Source organism: Geotrypetes seraphini, chromosome 1, assembly GCF_902459505.1.
Source record: "Geotrypetes seraphini chromosome 1, aGeoSer1.1, whole genome shotgun sequence".
Taxonomy (NCBI): Eukaryota; Metazoa; Chordata; class Amphibia; order Gymnophiona; family Dermophiidae; genus Geotrypetes; species Geotrypetes seraphini.
Window position 1 is genome coordinate 50,230,373 of NC_047084.1, and position 20,837 is coordinate 50,251,209.

A 20,837-nucleotide genomic window follows, 5' to 3' on the forward strand; every position below is an offset into this window, starting at 1 on the left:
ACCAGAGGTCCATCACGCCCAGCGGTCCGCTCCCGCGGCGGCCCATCAGGCCTATTGCCTGAGCAGTGGTCCCTGACTATCCCTATGACTCTTATCTGTACCCCTCAATCCCTTTATCCTCTAGGAACCTATCCAATCCTTGTTTGAAGCCCTGTAACGTGCTCTGGCCTATCACAGCCTCAGGAAGCGCGATCCATGTATCCACCACCCTTTGGGTGAAAAAGAACTTTCTAGCGTTTGTTCTAAACCTGTCCCCTTTCAATTTCTCAGAGTGCCCCCTTGTACTTGTGGTTCCCCATAATCTGAAAAATCTGTCCCTGTCTACCTTTTCTATGCCCTTCAGGATCTTGAAGGTCTCTATCATGTCCCCTCTAAGTCTCCGCTTTTTCAGGGAGAACAGCCCAAGCTGTTTTAGTCTGTCAGTATATGAGAGGTTTTCCATACCCTTTATCAGTTTAGTTGCTCTTCTCTGGACTCCCTCAAGTACTGCCATGTCCTTCTTGAGATACGGCGACCAGTACTGGACACAGTACTCCAGATGTGGGCGCACCATTGCACGATACATAAACATAAAACACATTGAGCACTATCATCCACGTAATCTGGGGAAGAAGGACTTACCCTGAAACATGTCACAGCATTTTGTTGTAATTTGCCAGTCAGCATGTGTTAATCATGTGCTTTTTTTTCTTTTTTGGGGAGGGGGCACGTTTTGGGCAGGGAATAGGCATGAAAGTGTTATGCTAGTGTGTTTGCATTAATGTATGCTAACTAAATAATGCAGAGTTGACATGGTTGAACTCTTCACCTCCTATATAGGAGGCAGAAAGGACTCCCATAGTAACATAGCAAATGACGGCAGATAAAGACCTGAATGGCCCATTCTGTTTGCCCAAGCATACACTCTCTATAATTTAATGATTTAATTTAAATTGTCCTTTTTCTTAGATATTTCATGTTAAACTTTTTTTGCCAGTACCGTCTGCAAATGCAAACATTAGGTCGCAACTGGAAAAAAGAATTTTTTTAAAGCCTGAAATTATGCTGCATTGAATTTAGCCTTAGCATGTAGAAAAGTCCAGTTTTAAAATGCACTAATGTTGAATTCTAGTGCAATTTAATAAGACGGCTTCTACATATGATAATCATTAACCACTGTAAACAACTTTGGACCCTAAAAGCATTAACACATTTCTGGAAATTTTTGTACATATTTGATGCCCAAGTATGGTTGATTTGCAATTTTAATTATCCTGAAAGCCAGAACCAGTTCTACCTTTCATACACTGTCAATAGCCACTTAAAAGTAGTAACCAGTTCTGAGGATGAAAATAAAAGTTTTGCATTCTTCCACTCTTCCTTCCATACATCAGCTACTGCATCTCTCTACTCAATGCCCTGTTCGCTTTTCAGAGAGGGGAGACATCTACCATACCCTACACCCTATATGCATCAGGTTCAGCAGCTTTCACCATTCATGCCAAATGCAATGGTAAATTAGAAGCAAGTTCAGAAAGACTCCAGGTCAATGACAGAGTTCAAAATTGATGACCTGACAGAAAATCACCACTGTCCCCAGCAGAAATAAGAACATAAGAACATAAGAAATGCCTGCACCAGATCAGACCTGGGGTCCATCCAGTCCATCCACGCACGCGGAGGCTCAGCCAGGCTTACCTGGGCGAATACCTTAATCATTTGTATCCCTCAATGTGTCCCGCAAGAAGATGTGCATCCAATTTTACCTTAAATCCTAAAATGGTGGTTTCCTCCACCACATCCTCTGGGAAAGAGTTCCAGGCGTTCACCACCCACTGTGTGAAGCAGAACTTTCTGATATTTGTCATGGCCTTGACCCCTCTTAGCTTCAGTCCATGACCTCTTGTCCGAGTCACATTTGACAAAGTGAATCGGACAAGAAATGGTTGAAGGAGGATGTCCTACTTCCAGCTCAGCAAGCTGCATCCTACATCCTCTGGTTTTCTGATCAATCTCATGTGAATCTTCTACAGGAAAGCCTTATTGAATATTGTTCTGTTCTCCTTAATAGACTTTGGATAGCATACAACCTCACCTCCAGTGAATAGTGAACAAATACTCTACTATATTATAGGAAGCATTCCTTTATGAAGCAGCTTGAAGAGTGAGTACCTTCCAAATAAGACGCACAAATCTCTGTCCACTAGGCTGATAACCAATCACTCTCCACAGGTCCACTTTTCTTGAAGGTGCTGTTAAATAAAAATATATATAATAGTGAAGGATAAAGAACATGAAGCATGACATGCTGGCTCTGATTTTCAGTGTGTCCAGACAACTAACACTTTCCAGTCAATATTCAAAGCGATTTAAGTGTGTAGGAAAGGCTCCTGCCCACTTATAGCCCCCTGTCTTTTCCTCCACAACCCCCCCCCCCCACACACACACACACAATATTCCCGGCCAGCTGAATATCGGGGCCCACTGTACACAACTTTTTGGCACACTCATGATCTGTCAATTACTTCTATTAAAGCTTCTAAATATATTTTGCCTTTACTTTTTGATTTACCCTCGTAGAACAGCGCTTAGAAAGGATTCCCACACCCAACTTTAGGCACGAAGACTTATGCCAACTGAAACCTGGTGTAAATCCAGAGGTGCAAGCTGGGCACATAACTCTGGTGTTCTATAACACTGTGCCTAAACATTTGGTATGCCCCTGGTCCACCCATTCCCCTTTTGGGTTGTGCATGAAGCATTATGAAGCAGTCAGACTCAACGCACCTATGCCACCTAATCTCACCAGATGCTACTTACTGTAGATGTTTTATTGTCATGTCTATATTGTAAATTATGTCATCTCTGTCTTGTCTCGATTATATTGTGGATGTACTTTGTAACCTGTTCTGGGCTCTTTTGTGAGGACAGGCTAAATAATTGAATAAATAAATAAATTATAGAACTGCACATACTCTTTATACTGTACCCCCCCCAAAAAACACACCAAAAAACAACCTGCTGCCCTAGGTGACTGCCTAGTCTGCCTAGTGGTTGGGCTGGCTCTATATCATAATAGATATTTAAGATGTGTTTTTATTAGGCTATGTATTTTAATAGCACCTTTTAACTACCGTATTTTCACGCAAATAACGCGCACCCGTATAAAACGCGCACACGGGTATAGCGCGCAGAAATCACGATGATATGCACAAAAACTTTGGTATACCGCGCTCACGGGTATACCGCGCATGCTGCCCGACGCTCCTTTCGCCCGCCCTGACTTTCCGTGCGCTGTCCCGACTCTCCGTTCACCCCCCCTGACTTCCGTGCACTGTCCCCCCTTGAAGGTCTGTCCCCATCCTGAAAGCCTGATGCCCCCCCCCCGACGTCCGATACATCCCTCCCCCCGAAGGACCGCCGACTCCCCAACAATATCGGGCCAGGAGGGAGCCCAAATCCTCCTGGCCACGGCGACCTCCTAACCCCACCCCGCACTACATTACGGGCAGGAGGGATCCCAGGCCCTCCTGCCCTCGAAGCAAACCCCCCTCCCCCCAACGACCGCCCCCCCCAAGAACCTCCGACCGCCCCACCAGCCGACCCGCGACCCCCCTGGCGACCCCCACGACCCCCCCACCCCCCTTCCCCGTACCTTTGGTAGTTGGGCCAGAAGGGAGCCCAAACCCTCCTGGCCACGGCGACCCCCTAACCCCACCCCGCACTACATTACGGGCAGGAGGGATCCCAGGCCCTCCTGCCCTCGACGCAAACCCCCCTCCCCCCCAACGACCGCCCCCCCCAAGAACCTCCGACCGCCCCCCCAGCCGACCCGCGACCCCCCTGGCGACCCCCACGACCCCCCCACCCCCCTTCCCCGTACCTTTGGTAGTTGGCCGGACAGACGGGAGCCAAACCCGCCTGTCCGGCAGGCAGCCAACGAAGGAATGAGGCCGGATTGGCCCATCCATCCTAAAGCTCCGCCTACTGGTGGGGCCTAAGGCGCGTGGGCCAATCAGAATAGGCCCTGGAGCCTTAGGTCCCACCTGGGGGCGCGGCCTGAGGCACATGGTCGGGTTGGGCCCATGTGCCTCAGGCCGCGCCCCCAGAAGGGCCTAAGGCTCCAGGGCCTATTCTGATTGGCCCACGCGCCTTAGGCCCCACCAGTAGGCGGAGCTTTAGGATGGATGGGCCAATCCGGCCTCATTCCTTCGTTGGCTGCCTGCCGGACAGGCGGGTTTGGCTCCCGTCTGTCTGGCCAACTACCAAAGGTACGGGGAAGGGGGGTGGGAGGGTCGAGGGGGTCGCCAGGGGGATCGCGGGTAGGCTGGATGGCGGTCGGAGGTTCTTGGGGGGGGGCGGTCGTTGGGGGGGAGGGGGGTTTGCGTCGAGGGCAGGAGGGCCTGGGATCCCTCCTGCCCGTAATGTAGTGCGGGGTGGGGTTAGGGGGTCGCCGTGGCCAGGAGGGTTTGGGCTCCCTTCTGGCCCAACTACCAAAGGTACGGGGAAGGGGGTGGGGGGGTCGTGGGGGTCGCCAGGGGGGTCGCGGGTCGGCTGGGGGGGCGGTCGGAGGTTCTTGGGGGGGGGCGGTCGTTGGAGGGAGGGGGGTTTGCGTCGAGGGCAGGAGGGCCTGGGATCCCTCCTGCCCGTAATGTAGTGCGGGGTGGGGTTAGGGGGTCGCCGTGGCCAGGAGGGTTTGGGCTCCCTTCTGGCCCGATATTGTCGGGAAGTCGGCGGTCCTTCGGGGTGGGGGTGCGAGTGGTCCTGCCGGGGGGGGGGATGTATCGGACGTCGGGGAGTCGGCCGGGCAAGAGGGCTTGGGCTCCCTCTTGCTCCGATCGTGGATGCGGGTGCGGGTGGGAGCGCGTGCGAGCCGTCGTTCGGGGTGGGGGTGCGAGCGGTCCTGCTGGGGGGATGAATCGGGCATCGGGCGGGGTGGGAACTATGTTTTAAAACTTTTGTATACCGCGCTCACGCATATAACGCGCGAGGGGTATGCGCGGTAGGTAAAAACGCGTATAACGCGCGCGTTATATGCGTGAAAATACGGTAATACTGTATTTAGTTGATGTTGTATTCATAGTAGCAGTGTGTTTTTTTAAAATTGTATTTTTTAACTGAAATGTCTCAGTTCCTCTGTTGTGAACCACCTAGAACTGTTGGTGGGGCGGTATACAAGAAAATAAATTATCATTATTATTGAGAACTCCAATGTAGCTGACCTCTTCTCCTTCCTTACCTCACTAGGTTTCTCCAAGCCTCCCCCGACTTCCACCCATAGGAAAGGGCACCACCTCGACCTGATCACCTTTCTCTCCAATGTCCCTACCACCCCCAGCTTATGCCTCATAGGAGAAACATGGGCTAATACGCCTTGGTCAGACCACCTCCTTTGTAACTTCAAATTAACTTGGATCAAAAAACTACCTGAAATGAAAACTAGGACCAACCCTAAAAAGATGTTCTGTTCAAGAGGCCAATTAAACCCAACAGACTTCTGGTCTCACTATAGCCCACCTTCCAGCCCCAACCCAGAACCTAATTTCATACGTGATTGGAATAATTTGGCATAATCTGTCTCGGTTTTGCGCCATGTTCTTTCTAATTTACGTACTTCTCGTTTTAAAGTTATAAGGTTAGCATCGAACCAGCTGTCTGAGGGACGGAGAGTTTTTTTGCGAAGTTTCAGTGGCGCGATTTCGTTTAGAGTAGAATCATCAAAGAAAAGTGCTCTAAACACTACTCCCAAATAATCAATACTCCCTCACTGATCAGCAAAGAACTTTTCAAAATAGTCAACTCACTATTCGATATTGACCAATTCAAACGCTCCAACTCAGACTTCCCACCCTCCGCCACTACCCTAGCCGACTATTTTACCAATAAAATTCACACTCTGAAATCGTCCCTCATAATCCCCAGCACAGACCTTACAATCAATCAACCGACCCTAGGACCTGATAGTTCAATAGCAGACATGACCTGGAACCACTTCGAAAGCCCAGACTGGAACCTATTCCTCAAGCTCTACTCCAAATATGCAAATTCAAACTGCCTACTAGATAGCTGTCCCCCCTCCATTATGAAATCTGCCCCTCCTTCATTCAAAATTGAACTCCTCAACTGGATATCCTTTTGCTTGTTCACCGGCCATTTCCCAAAAGAACTCGGTCACATCCTTGTATCCCCGATTATAAAAAACCCCAAGGATTCTACCTCCTTGGCTTCCAATTACAGACCCATTGCCAACATACTGCTACTCCAAAAAATTACGGAAGGCCTAGTCAACCACGAACTCATGAACCACCTTGAGAAGTTCAACATTCTCCATGATTCCCAGTCTGGCTTCCGCCCAAATCATAGCACAGAAACTGTCTTAGCCTCTCTGACTAATTACTTCCTCCACTTATTCTCTCTGGGAAAAAGTGCCTTGATACTCCAGTTCGACCTGAGCAGTGCCTTTGATCTGGCTGACCATGACATTCTACTCAGATGCCTTGACTCCATCGGCATCTCCGGTCAGGTCCTAAACTGGTTCACAGGATTTCTAAAAAACCGCTCTTACCAAGTACACTTCAATGGGACCCTCTCCCAACCCTGGCACAATCCCTGCGGAGTTCCTCAGGGCTCCCCTCTTTCACCCTCTCTATTCAATGTCTACATGGCTTCACTAGGTCATATGCTATCCAACCTAAAACTAAAATCATATATCTACGCAGACGATATCACTATTATCATTCCCATTACCTCGCTTTCACAAGTGATTGAACAATTCACCTCATCCATCCTCACCAAGATAGAACAATGGGCCACTCAATTCAAATTAAAGCTGAACCCAGAAAAAACCAAAATTTTCCTGGCCAGTCCCAACAACAAGCTTACAAACACCTCCCTGAAACTTAATGGGTTAGACTTCCCAATTAACCCCACAATCAAAATCCTTGGAGTCATCCTGGACCGCTGCCTTACTTTCGAAGCCCACACCAATGCTCAGATTAAAAAATGTTTTGGTACCCTCTGGAAACTCCGCACCATCAAACACTACTTTGACTTCTTCTCCTTCCGATTACTGGTCCAATCACTAATCCTGAGCATCCTAGACTACTGTAATATCATCTACCTAGGTTCGTTTAAAAAAAACATCAAACGCTTAAGACTCGTTCAGAATACAGCCGTTCGACTCATCTATAATCTCAAAAAATCTGACCATATAAGTCCCTTCTACAAAAAACTGCATTGGCTGCCTATGGAGGCGAGGATTATCTTCAAATTTGCTTGCTTCTGCTTCAAAACCCTAACAGGCTCGTCCCCAATCTACCTATCAGATCACTTTGTCCGTCCGGGCCCCACTCGCACACGTAACGCCCACTTGTTTGCCTTCCCGTTCCTAAAGTACTGCATCTACAAGAGATTCCTAGACAGATCCCTGGCGTTCCAGGCATGCAAATGGAACAAATGTCTATCCACTCTCATCTCTAATTCTCCCTCCTACCAAACTTTCAGGAAGTCAATCAAAACTTATCTCTTTGACAAATATCTCTGACTCCCGCCCTCCTTGTAACTCTACTTTTAACTATGCCTTGTACCTCCCACCTTCCTGCACCTCCCAACTACCTGCCTTCTCCCTACCTGCACCTCCCACCTACCTGCACCCGACTTCCTAAGCCACACCGATTGACTTGTTTATAACTTCTCTATCTCCTTCTTGCCTGCTCCCGACTCGCTAAGTTATATTGATTGATTGACTTATTTGTAAATTTCACTGTAGATGTACAGTCTCTTGTCATGTAAACCGCTCTGAACTATTCTGGTATTGCGGTATACAAAAATAAAGTTATTATTATTATTATTATTAGTCCTGGTTTTTCAGTTTCCCTGCTTTCAGCATGTTGTGCGTTTCCTTTCCTGCACTTTTTTTGTGCTCTCCTACTATGGTGCTAGATGAAACAAATACATATCATAAAATACTGGCATGCCTTGCTCTTCTGTTCTTCCTGTTTTCTCTGCACTCCACTCACTCCACAGGGTTGGACCATCCGTGCAAATGCACCGCATGGCTACAGCATACTCGGTGAAATTCAGCAGCCCCGTGAGATTATGTGCCATTTGTTTTTCTTTTCCCATATGGATGTTGTTACGTAAAACCTAAAAGCCCAAAAGTTAAAGCAGGAAATTATTTATGTTAAAAGAAAGACAACCTCTCTGCGTTAAGTATATTTGACAACTCAAAGGACCTCACACAAAAGGCAGTTTCATAGTGGTTGGAAATATGGCCGTGGAAATCTATTGTAGAACAATGTTTGTGCATCTAGGCCAGCTAAGTGGAATAATGTATAGATTTTTGTTTCAGTAATTACTGATATTTATCATACGGTGAAGCTCATTTTCAAAAAAGACAGACGTCCAAACGACAGCACTTGGACGTCATACTAGTTAAAATGTCCATGTGGGCATTCTCAAAACAGACTTTCTAGACGTCTTTCTGGTTGTTTTGTCTCCAGTGCATCCAAATCTTAAGGGGGCATATTAGAGGTGTGTTTTGGGCAGGCTTAGGCCATGCTTAGGACTTGGACACTCATCAGGTATAATTAAACCTTTAAGAAAAGGTCCTAAATACTAAAAAGGAGCCCAAACTGACCGGTTGACAACTGGAGGGATTACAGTATGACTCTCTTACTCCCCTAGTGGTTATGCTGGAACATACATACATCCGATTTTATATAGAGAGAGAGATTTATAAGTATTTCAAGCATGCATAATAAAGAAATGACATTCGGTAATCACTGAATAAGAATCAAATATTTCAAATATTTAAGCAAAATTAACGAAACATGATGGCAGATAAAGACCAAATGGCTCATCCAGTCTGCCCATCCGCAGAAAATTATAAACTATCAGCCCCCCATATGGAGGGTGGATCCGTAAATAACCTGGAAACGGGAATATGTCAAAATAAAGTAAAAATGGAAAACAAGCTAGAAAAAGAGGCATAATCTTGATAGACTAACCTTCATAAACTTAGGTCCTATAACCCTAAGAATACCACTTACATCTCCAGGCTCTTAATATTCTTAATATCAAGTTACAGCTAATATAGATAGGTAATGATTCTGTATAGAATGCCAGTCTCGGTGACCGCCTAAGAAGCGGCTGAAAATTGCATCTGTCTTTAAAAAACAGACGCCTTACCCCCGATTCTCTAACCTGCGCCCAAATTGCCAGCACCGGTTACAGAATCACGCCTGCCTGATCGCAAAGATGGGAGGCTTAGCTGCTTATCTTTGTGGAGGGATCCCTTGCCATCAGCTGATTGCCGCAAGGGAATCCCCGATCAGCTGAGCTGGCAGGACTTCCCGAAACCGTGGCTTTGGAGAGTCCTGCCAGCTCAGCTGATCAGGGGGGAAATACCCCTACCGTGATCAGCTAAGATAACTGCGGCAGGGGACACCCACCCCTGAAATTGGCAGGAGGGATTCCCATTCCCTCCTGTCTGCAATCCCCCAAAAACTCCCCAAACCACCATCGGCAAGAGGGATGCCCAATCCCTCCTGCCACCAGCCCCACTGACGCACCATCAGTAGGAGGCATACCCACTCTCTCCTGCTGCTGGCCCGCCCCTCTGAACCACAGACACCCATCAACTGCCTACACCCCTCCCAATGGCTACACCCCAAAAACTCCAAACACCCACCCCAACATCTACCCCCCATACCTTTTAAGTAAAGATGGTCGGAGGGGTGCCTACTCCTCTAGCAGGCAGGCCCGCCTCCTCCAAAATAGCAGGCCTTTTCCTTCCTGATGCATCCTGGGATACAGCAGGAGGGGCTGTGACAGGGTGGGTGTTTGGGTTTTGTGGGGTGTCAATGGTTGGAGGGGTATCTGTAGTTCATGGGGGGGGCAGTATCAGGAGAAAGTGGGCATCCCTCCTGCTGGCCTACATTTCAGGCGTCTGTTGCGGGTCTAGGGAGACGCATACGGATGCTTAAACTCATCAAAGGCCACTTCTGGGCAAAACCATGCCCTTACCCAGCCTACGGTGAGTGTAGGTGTCCCTACGCATTTCCCAGACCCGTAACAAACAACTACAAATGCGACAAATGCCTCGGGGAGATTTTTTTCAAAAATCATGTGTCCCAATTGGCTGCCAGATGGCAGTAGGATGCCTACCACAGCCTACAAGCGGGATGCCCATTTATAGAATCAGCCCCATAATGCCTAATGTTTGGTAATGCAACATAAAATTAAATAAAATGAAGCTTGATAGCCATTTAGCAACCTACCTAAAACATTGCTGTTAAATTATTTATGATTGCCAGTAAACTCAGAATTTCTGTTACCGTGCTGCTGAACATAAGAATTGTCATACTGGGACAGACTAAAGGTCCATCAAGCCTCATTATCCTGTTTTCAACAGTGGCCAATCCAGGTCACAAGTACCTGGCAAGATCCCAAAGAGTAAAACAGGTTTTATGCTACTTATCCTATGAATAAACAGTGGATTCCCCCAAGCCATATTGACTTCTCTTTCAGGAAATTATCCAAACATTTTTTAAACCCTGCTAAGCTAACTGATCACCACATTCTCAGGCAACAAATTCCAGAGTTTAATTATATGTAACTTTATTGCAAGCCCCCTAATCCTAGTATTTTTGGGAAGAGTAAACAAATGAGTCACATCTAACCTTTCTATCCCACTTTGTATTTTATAGACCTTTATCATATCTGCCCTGAACCGTGTCTTTTCCAAGCTGAAGAGCCCTAGCTGCTTTAGCCTTTCCTCATAGGGAAGTTTTCCCATCCTTTTTATCATTTTTGGCACCTTTCTCTGTACCTTTTCTAATTCCGCTATATCTTTTTTTGAGATACAGTGATCACAATTGCACACAGTATTCAAGGTGCAGCCATATCATAGAGCAATACAAAGATAATATTTTCATCTTTGTTTTCCATTCCTTTCCTGATAATTTCTAACATTCTATTTGCTTTTTTAGCTGTTGCCTGATACTGAGCTGAGGGTTTCAACATATCCTTAACAATAATACCTAGATCCTTTTCCTGGGAAGTGACTCCTAATATGGAACCCTGTATCACGTAGCTATAATTCGAGTTCCTCTTTCCCACATGCATCACTGTGCACTTGGCTCACATTAAACGTCATCTGACCATTTTGATGCCCAGTCTCCTGGTCTCAAAAGGTCCTCTTGCAATTTTTCACAATCCTCTTGCTGGACTGGGGAGCTAGGACTGACTAAGAGACAAATAATAAAGTACTGTATCTGAATACATTTCCAGAATACTATAAATACTATTCTTCTTGATATGTTGTATCATTTTGCCATGCATTATTTTGATTTCTGGGGGGTACGTATGTGAGGGGGGATTCCTCTGTTAACTGAATCTTTCATAGGTTTCAATGTTTCAAACAGGAAGCTGCTATTTCCTCTGATGTCATGCCAACGGGGAGGCTGTCATGCAACCTGTGTGAATTCTTCCCAGTGCCAAAAGCAGAGAGCTACTATGGGCTCTTTTGAAAGATTCAGAGGATTCTTTTTTAGCCTGAGAACAGTATAGTGAGAGACTGAACTGCAGTTGGAGTGAGAAGGGGAAGAAGCAGTTTGGAGTAGGGAGAAGCAGCTTGTCTCTCTCTCTGGTTAATAGTTTTTGTGGGAGCTGGCAGAGAATTTCTCTAAGCAGCTGGCTACCTCTATCCATATAGTTCTCGGAATACACGTTGGAACAGGGGGAGGGCCATGGCCTCCACAAAACTTGGCAATTGAAAGAATGGCTCTCCTGACTTCCCCATCTACCATCTCCCCACCATTGTATTTTAAAATCTTTGGACAGCCAGTGGCGCAATGAAGCATGCCTCCCACCATCAGCTTGCCCTGGAAGTGTTCTTTCTGCAGTGTCCTGCCTACACTGGTAGAGGAAGTGCAGCAGAAAGAACACTTCCGGAGCAAGCCAACAGCGGGAGGCTTACCGCCGGCTGCCTGAAGATTTTAAATTATAGCAATGGGGAGGTGGTAGATGAGGGGGTCGGGAATGAGGGAGAGGTCATATCACAGGATCCAACTGAGAGGGAGGGGGTTGGGAATGAGGGAAAGACAGATGCTGCACAGGCTGCGGGGGAGGGTGGTTGAGAAAGCAAGGACAGATATTACATGGACTGGGAGGGGTTTGGGAAGGTAGGGAAGGAGAGATGCTGTACGGGCTGGGGATTGGGAAAGCAGGGAAGGACAGATGTTGCATGGACTGGGGTTAGGAAGGGAGGAAAAGAGATGCATGGATGATATGGGGGGAAGAGGGAAAGAGATGCTGCCAGTGGGTAAGGGAAGAGAAAAAGAGAAGCATTGGACATAGTGGGTGGAGTGGGAGAGAAAGAGAGATGGTATACAGGGGGAAAGGAAGAAAGAGATAGAATTGTTGGAGAGGAGGGAGGGAGAAATGTTACACTGGGAGGGAGTAGAGATGACTCAAAGAAGTGTGAGATATAAGATTTTGGAGAAGGATGATGGAAGGACAGAAGAGAGAGATGCCACACCACAGAATGGAAGGAAAGGAGGGGAGAGAGAGATGCCAGACTGCAGGAAAGAGAGTAGAGATATGCCAGACTGCAAGAAAGAGAGGAGAGATATGCCAGACTGCAGGAAAGAGAGGAGATACATGCCAGACTGCAGGAAAGAGAGGAGAGATATGCCAGACTACAGAAAGGAGAGGAGAGAGATGCCAGACTACAGAAAGGAGAGGAGAGAAGGAGAGCTATTTTAATACCACAGGAAGAAGGAGGAAAGGAGAGAGAGATGCCAGGCCATGGGAGAGGAGAGAGATTCCAGGCTATGGGAAGGAGAGGAGAAAGATGCCAGACCACAGGAGGGCGGAAGGAGGAAGACAGAGATGTCTGACCACGGGAGAGGGAGAGAGGGATGAGATGGTGCATATAGATAGAGGGGAAGGGAAGACAGAGGGAGGAGATGGTGCATAGCAATGGGTGTGGAATGGAAGAGATAAGAAGAAACGCTTCTAATGGATAGATGGGAATAGGGGGGGAGAAGAAGAGTTCAAGTTCAAGTTTATTTGTTCTTAATGAATCGCCTATTTAAATTGCTAGGCGATGTACAACATAATAAAATATACAAATAAAATATAGGTGTTAACAAAAATAACTTTTGTTATGGGTTAAAACTCACAAGAATTGTGTGGGTAAGTGGGGAAAAAGTTACAATGTTTGGATAGGAGAGAAGAAAAAACATAAAAGGAAAGAACAAAAAAGGGGGGTAATTTAGACTGCTTAAGTAAAAATCAATAATTGATATGCTAGGAATCATAAGCATCTTTAAATAGAAATGTTTTTAGAGTTTTTTTAAATAGAGTTAAATCTTTTAATTCTCTAATATATTGGGGTAAAAGATTCCACGATTGGGGGGCCATAACTGAAAACATATCGTGCCGTCTAATTCCTATAACTTTCATAGAGGGAATAGAGAGAAGATTATGAGAAGTCGAGCGGAGAGACCGTGTCGTGCTGTAAGGGATTAACCACCTGTTAATAAATTGTGGTTCATTAAAAATCAAGGCTTTGAAAACTAAAAGTAGTAATTTAAAAGTAATACGATGGCTTACCGGAAGCCAATGGGATTTAATCAACAGAGGGGTAACATGGTCGTATTTTTTTGCGTTGTAGATCAGTTTCACGGCAGTATTTTGTATTACCTGCAGTCTTCTTTTTTCTTTTTGAGTAGTGTTAAGAAGGAGAGAGTTGCAATAGTCTATTCTGGATATTATTAAGGAATGAATTAGTATATTAATAGATTTAGGCTGTAGGAATTTGGCGAGTGAGCAAATTAAACGTAATTTATAAAAGCATATTTTGACAGTATTGCTAATATGGTCATGATAAGTAAGTTTATCCTCGATCAAGACACCTAAAATTTTTATAGTAGTAACCAGTTCTAACTCAGTGTTATTTGTGTTAAGCCAGTTTTGTATTATTACAAGTTTATTGTTAATAGTTGCAATGTCTTCTTTATTTTCAGGATTTTTTTTTTTTTAAATTGAATTTTTATCAATTGTTACAACATATAACAATGTAGGTAAATTAAACAATATAAAGAAATCTCTTCACAAATAAAACAATAGTAATCATCCAGTCCACATTACAGGGGGCTGGCTATTTCTGCTGGAACTTACTGAAGCAATAATAAGCATCAACATCTTTAACTTTAAAACATTCTAGAGTCAAGCAGGATGACAATCATCATTTTCATCATTCCATCACAACCTCTGCACTAATAACAGGCAAAATATCTAACTTAGGTTTATCTATAAGAAAATTCTCTAAATGAGTTGGATCCAAAAAAATATATTTGGTATCTTGAAATACCACCAAACATTTGCAGGGAAACTTAAAGAAAAATGAAGCACCTACACTTAAGGTTTTATCCTTAAGTTGTAGGAATTGCTTCCTCCTGTGTTGTGTTTGCTTAGAGACATCTGGAAAAACATTAATCTGTTGTCCACAGAACACAGCACTTTTATTCAGGAAATACAATCTTAGAATGTCTTGTTTTTCCATCTCAGTCCTAAATGTGACTAATAATGTTGCTCTTTTGGCTATATAATCCTTAGATGACTCAAGAAATTGGGAAATATTCAAGCTGTCAGGAGACACTAATTGATCTTTCCCCCCTTCTTCTGAAATCTTTGTAATACTACTAGGCAAATAGTAAAGATTATCTGGGGAAAAATTTTCTAAGCCATTATAAGATAATACATCTTTTAAATACATTTTGAGTAATTCTAAAGGTGAAAGAAAATGAGATAAAGGAAAATTCAGAAATCTGAGGTTCCTAGATCTTAAAGCATTCTCCATTTTCTCCATCTGTAAGTGTAATAAAGTATTATCTTTGACTTGAGATACAACACATGACTGAATTACAGAAACAGATGTTTCTAATTTATCTAATTTCTTTCCCATATCTACCAGTTGAGTATCATGCTCAGCCACTTTATTTGTTATTTCTGAAGAAAATTGACACAATTTCACTACTGTGCCCTGCAATGAACTTTCAATTCTATTCACTACAGTCCAGACATCTTGCAATGTAATTGACTTATTTCCCTCCTCAGGCCTAAAATTAGAGCCTGTAGGCATAGAAACAGGAGACACCATAAAAGATCGTTCCCCCTTTAAAGTATTTTTGGAATCCAACTCTAAAAGTAATGGGGAGGCTAAGTCCGATCCCGATTGGGAAATGGAGTCAGCCTTCTCTGGTAAAGGAGTTAGAGGTTGAGGTGGAGGCGTGGGTTCACCGGATGATAGAGAGGCGGATTGGGATCGAAAATCAGTCCTACCTTCAGATGTCGCTGTTAACACTGAAAGATGACGATCCATTGGTCCAAGTACATTAGATGGTAATGAGGAAATAATTTTAGCTTTGCGCTTCCCCATTATTCTTCCCAAATACTCCTCACTCCTCCTGGCTCCGAAGGGGCTCCAAAGGGGCGTGTCCTGCCCCTTTGGCAATGCCCCTTCGGTCACATGGCCTTAGGCACGCGTCCGCGGGCCACGTTCCGCGGCACACTCAGGATTTTATAGGGTTAGAGGACCTCTTTCCAAGTCGGCAAATGCCGGGTGGTGGCTGCAGGGGTGCCTGACTGAGAGAATCGCCAGCAAGCTCAGTCAGCCCTCTTTCTCCGCGGCACACTCAGGATTTTATAGGGTTAGAGGACCTCTTTCCAAGTCGGCAAATGCCGGGTGGTGGCTGCAGGGGTGCCTGACTGAGAGAATCGCCAGCAAGCTCAGTCAGCCCTCTATTTTCAGGATCTAATGGATGTAATGGATGTACGAGTTGAATGTCGTCAGCGTACGCGAATGTTGTAAATCCTAGAGATTGTGTTATATTTAAAAGTGGAGAGAGGAGTATATTGAAAAGAAGGGGGAACAATATTGAACCTTGCGGGATACCATATTTTGAGGAGTAAATTTTGGATATACTATCATTGAAGCTGACGATAGATGAACGATTCGACAAAAATGAAATAAACCATGTTAGAACTTGGTCTTTAATTCCAATTGAATCTAAACGATCGATTAGTAGGTCAATTCTGAGGAAGGGAAGCCGTAAGAAGACTGTTTTGTACTAAAGAGAGAATGAAGGGGCCCAAAGAGGAGAAAAATTTTTTAAGGTAGAATGGCGGTATTACTTCCTCGCGAGAGCCTTTTAGATTGATTCTACGCAAACTAAGTTCTATATCATTTATTGTTGGAATTTTAAATTTAGAGCATTTGGACGTCGGAATGGATAAAGGATTATTGTTATCTGTAGGTTGAATAGAAGAGCCTAGTTGAAATGTATTTCGAACAGTATTTAGTTTGGTTGAAAAATAATCTGCAATTTCTTGAGCTGTAAGAATGCATTTTTGATTAGTATCCTTTTTTAATATAGGAGAGACTGACTTCAATAATGAGTATAAAGCTGTTGGATTTTTTGCTTCTATGATTTTTTGTTATAATAATTATATTTAGCTTGATTGATTTTTTGTTTGTAAAATGATGCATGTTCTTTATATTGTTGTAAATTTCTGAGCGATTTATCATTTCTCCATTTTCTTTCTAGTGATCTCTGCTGTTTTTTCAAAAGTGAAAGTTCTTCTGTATACCATGGATTTAGTGATTTGCGGTATGAAATTGTTTTAGATACTGAAGGAGCCTTAGTATCTACAAGAGCCCTTAGTGTGGTTTCCTAAATTAGTAGTGATCCACATCAACACGGATTCACCAGGGGAAGGTCCTGCCAATCTAATCTGATTGACTTCTTTGATTGGGTGACCAGTCATCTGGATGCCGGTGAGTCCCTTGACGTGATATACTTGGACTTCAGCAAAGCTTTTGATAGCGTTCCACACCGCAGGCTGTTGAACAAACTAAAATCGATGGGATTAGGGGATACATTCACAACATGGGTAAGGGATTGGCTAGATGGTAGGCTTCAAAGGGTGATGGTAAACGGTACCCCCTCCAAAACGTCAGCAGTGATGAGTGGAGTACCTCAGGGCTCCGTCTTAGGGCCGATTCTATTCAATTTATTCATAGGAGATTTGACCCAAGGACTTAGAGGAAAAGTATCACTGTTTGCCGACGATGCCAAACTATGCAACATAGTTGGCAAAAGCAGCGTGCCTGACTTTATGACGCAGGACCTAAGACAGCTTGAACAGTGGTCATCAACTTGGCAGCTGGGCTTCAATGCTAAAAAATGTAAAGTAATGCACCTAGGCAAAAAAAATCCACACAGAACTTACACACTAAATGGTGAAACCTTGTCCAGGACCACGGTGGAACGTGATTTAGGAGTGATCATTAGCGACGATATGAAGGCTGCCAATCAAGTAGAGAAGGCATCGTCCAAGGCAAGACAAATGATGGGCTGTATCCGTAGGGGTTTTGTCAGCAGAAAACCTGAAGTCATAATGCCGCTGTACAGATCCATGGTGAGACCTCATCTCGAGTATTGTGTTCAATACTGGAGACCACACTACCGAAAAGATGTGTTGAGAATTGAGTCGGTTCAGCGAATGGCTACCAGGATGGTTTTGGGGCTCAGGGAACTCACGTATGAAGAAAGGTTAAAAAAACTGAGGATGTACTCACTGGAGGAGCGAAGAGAGAGAGGGGACATGATTGAGACCTTTAAGTATATTACTGGGCGTATAGAGGTGAAAGATGATATCTTCAGTCTTACAGGGCCCTCAGTAACCAGAGGACACTTGCTGAAAATCAGGGGAGGGAAATTTCAGGGTGATGCGAGGAAGTACTTCTTCACTGAAAGGGTGGTAGATCATTGGAACGAGCTGCCTCAGAGGGTAATTGAGGCCAGCAGCGTGTTAGATTTCAAGAGAAAATGGGATATTCATGTGGGATCTCTAGGAGAGTAAGAATCAGGGAGTGGGTCATTGGTATGGGCAGACTCGATGGGCTATAGCCCTTTTCTGCCGTCAATTTCTATGTTTCTATGTTTCATCGAAAGAAGAGGAATTAAAGGTTGTACTGATGAAATTTAAAATAGTTATTACATCAGTTAATTCAATTTTTGAGAAATCTTTATATGAAATTGTTTTATGATTAGCTGATAATAGGTTTGGTATGAACTGTTGAAATATAAAATTACAGGATATAAGATAGTGGTCCGACCAAGGTACTGGTTGAACTGAAGGTTCTGAATATTTGAAAGAGGGGGATTTAGGTATAAGCATCATGTCAAGAGTATGTTTGGCTACATGAGTTGGTTGGTGAATGATTGTAGATAAGTTTAAAGTATTTATAAAAGTTAGCATGTCCTTTGTGACTGAGATTGATTGATCTTCAAAGTATATGTTAAAGTCACCCATGATCAGGGGGTGTGGAGAAGCTGTGCAGTGATCAAATATTAAATTTTGTATTGTTGTTATGCTATTTTGTCCAATGGGAGGAGGGGCATAAAGTAGTAAGAGGTCAATGATAGGATAAGATTTTATTTTAACGTGTAAGTATTCGATAGGAACGATACCTAATGATTGGTCGCAAAAATCGATCAAAGCGTTTTGAAAAATGATGGCTAAACCACCGCCCTTACGATTTTGGCGGTGATTCCAGAGATAATCGTAGTTTGGGGGGCAGCAATAAGATAAATAAGCTTCCTCTCCTTCAGAGAGCCAAGTTTCTATGATACAGAGAATATGAAATCCATGGGCTAGGATTGTATCTTTTAGGAGATGATGTTTATTTTTGATTGATCTGGAGTTAATTAAGCCTATTTTTAAATTTGTATTGTATTGTAAGAGGGAGGAGAGGGTACACATGGATAAATAGGAAGGGAAGACATGGAAAAGAAGATAGATTTTGAGAAGAAAGCAGGAAAAATGGAAGAAAGTTGAATGTTAAGAGTTAATGCTAAAGATGGTTGTAGGGCAGAATGTGAAGAAGGAGAGAAAAACAGCAAATGGATTAGAAGGACCTGGATACACAGTTAAGAGCACAGACAGAAGGAAGTGCAACCAGAGTATGGGAAAAAATGGTTAGAAAAATAAAATACAATATATAATTGGCTAACACGCTTAATCCCTCGGGGAGGATGTCTGAACCAGAAAAAATAATAGAAATAATTGTTTAAATAAAGGACATCAGTATGAGCCCATAGTGTACAAACAGGAGATTATGCTCGGGCTGTATCTCATAGGTGACCAGCAACAGACCAAAGTCTAAATGAGACTAGACTTTTTCAAAATTGTCAAACCGGTGAGAATCTTCACACTCCCAATTTTAAATCCTGGTCAGACATACACATCGGGGGAGAAAGGGTGGAAAATGCACAATAAATAAGTTAATTCCCAAGAAACCATCACCCTAGCTAAATGAAAATAAAATGCAAAGTGCAAAGTGCTCACAAACAATTAATGCTAAAATTCTCACACTTCTTTACATAATGTACTTAACAATTGCAAGATTCAATAAAGTTTTTTGTATGTAATTAGCTTAATAAAAACACCACTAAATGACGCTATTGTTATAAGATCGAAAGTCAAGAGATAATCAACAAAAGTTAATAAACAGGAAGATGCTAAAAACCCTTAAGATAAATAAAGTACCTACAAAATTCATAAGAAGAGAATAAATAAGTGAATAAGCACAACCACAATTCATAAAGGAGACTAAAGAAAATATATATTGTGTATGGGAACTATACTTTCTCAAAATAGTTAAAGGAACAGGATGGCTCATAATATGGCCCACCAACATGTCTTTTCTCAACTTCAATGGTGTATTTTGGAACAGATTCCTACAAGTTTCAGTAGGGACAGACACACTTACCTCCTCAAGCAGGAAAACTTTTAGATTTTCTATTTAAAATCATACGCCCCTATTGGACTCAATGAAAATGTGGACAGATGTTTCACCAGTTAGTTTTGTTCTGCTTGTCATTTTTATCTGCTGCCAAACCTCCCCAACCCCAAGAAAACCAACTGACAAGGGGGAGAGACAAGAAGAAACCTCAATCTAAATTAATCAGCAAATTGCACATAGTGTGAAACAGGAGAACCCTCAGTAACACAGCCACCCACTAAGGGAAAGGCTGTCACCGGCTGACACTCAGAAAGAGTGTAAACTGTGAAACATCCCCGGGTTCTTCCTGTGAGTGAGAATAAATCAAGTGCACCCCCAAAAAGTGCTACGTGTGAAAAAAGATTCTAGAAATCAAAAAAACACACTATGAGGTTAAGAAATTCTTGTCTCTACTCCTTGCCAGGGGGGCCAAACAAGGAAGGAAAGTGTCCAAATCTGTCCAAATCAGAACCAAGCCAGTCAATAAATGGAAGTACTTAGCTTCTTTAGACTGTAGAACAGCCAGCCGATGTGTAACATCATCCGTCCAACGGGACTCCGTTTCGGGGGTGCACACCCCCTTCCTCAGGAACAACTGGACTGTAATAAGACTGGTGATTCCTCCGGCGTGGCTTGGAAAGTAAGGCAGAAAATGGCACCTAACAGAGGGAAACGCCTCCAGATTTAAACTGCAGCCACTAGTATTATTGGATGAAAAAGTCAGATGACCAATTTCTTGAGGGAAGAGGTGGAAATTCCCTGAATACCAAAAAAGAGTAAAAAATGACAGCGTATCAACTGAAGTAAGTCCCACAAAAAATACAAATGGGATTATACTGTGTGTACGAAAAAAAGGAAATTAGGCAAAAGTCAGTTCGCAAAAAAGGCTAGTATGTAAGTTGCCATTCTATATACTCATTATGTCCGTTAGGAATAAGGGTCTGTAATTCAAATATCCAGTATTGTTCTCTTCTCTGTAACCACTTGATTTTATTACCCA

General features: G+C 43.7%; 1 protein-coding gene across 1 annotated transcript in view; it reads right to left on the reverse strand.

The window, feature by feature from the left end:
* IL31RA (interleukin 31 receptor A) overlaps window positions 1-20,837 on the reverse strand; it is an 85,139-nt gene that overhangs the window by 43,030 nt on the left and 21,272 nt on the right. Inside the window, exons 5-6 of the mRNA XM_033957675.1 lie at window positions 7,998-8,124; window positions 2,152-2,231 (exon numbers count right to left, since the gene is read on the reverse strand). Of these exons, the coding sequence (XP_033813566.1) occupies window positions 2,152-2,231; window positions 7,998-8,124 (207 nt within the window). The remainder of the gene's footprint in view (window positions 1-2,151; window positions 2,232-7,997; window positions 8,125-20,837) is intronic.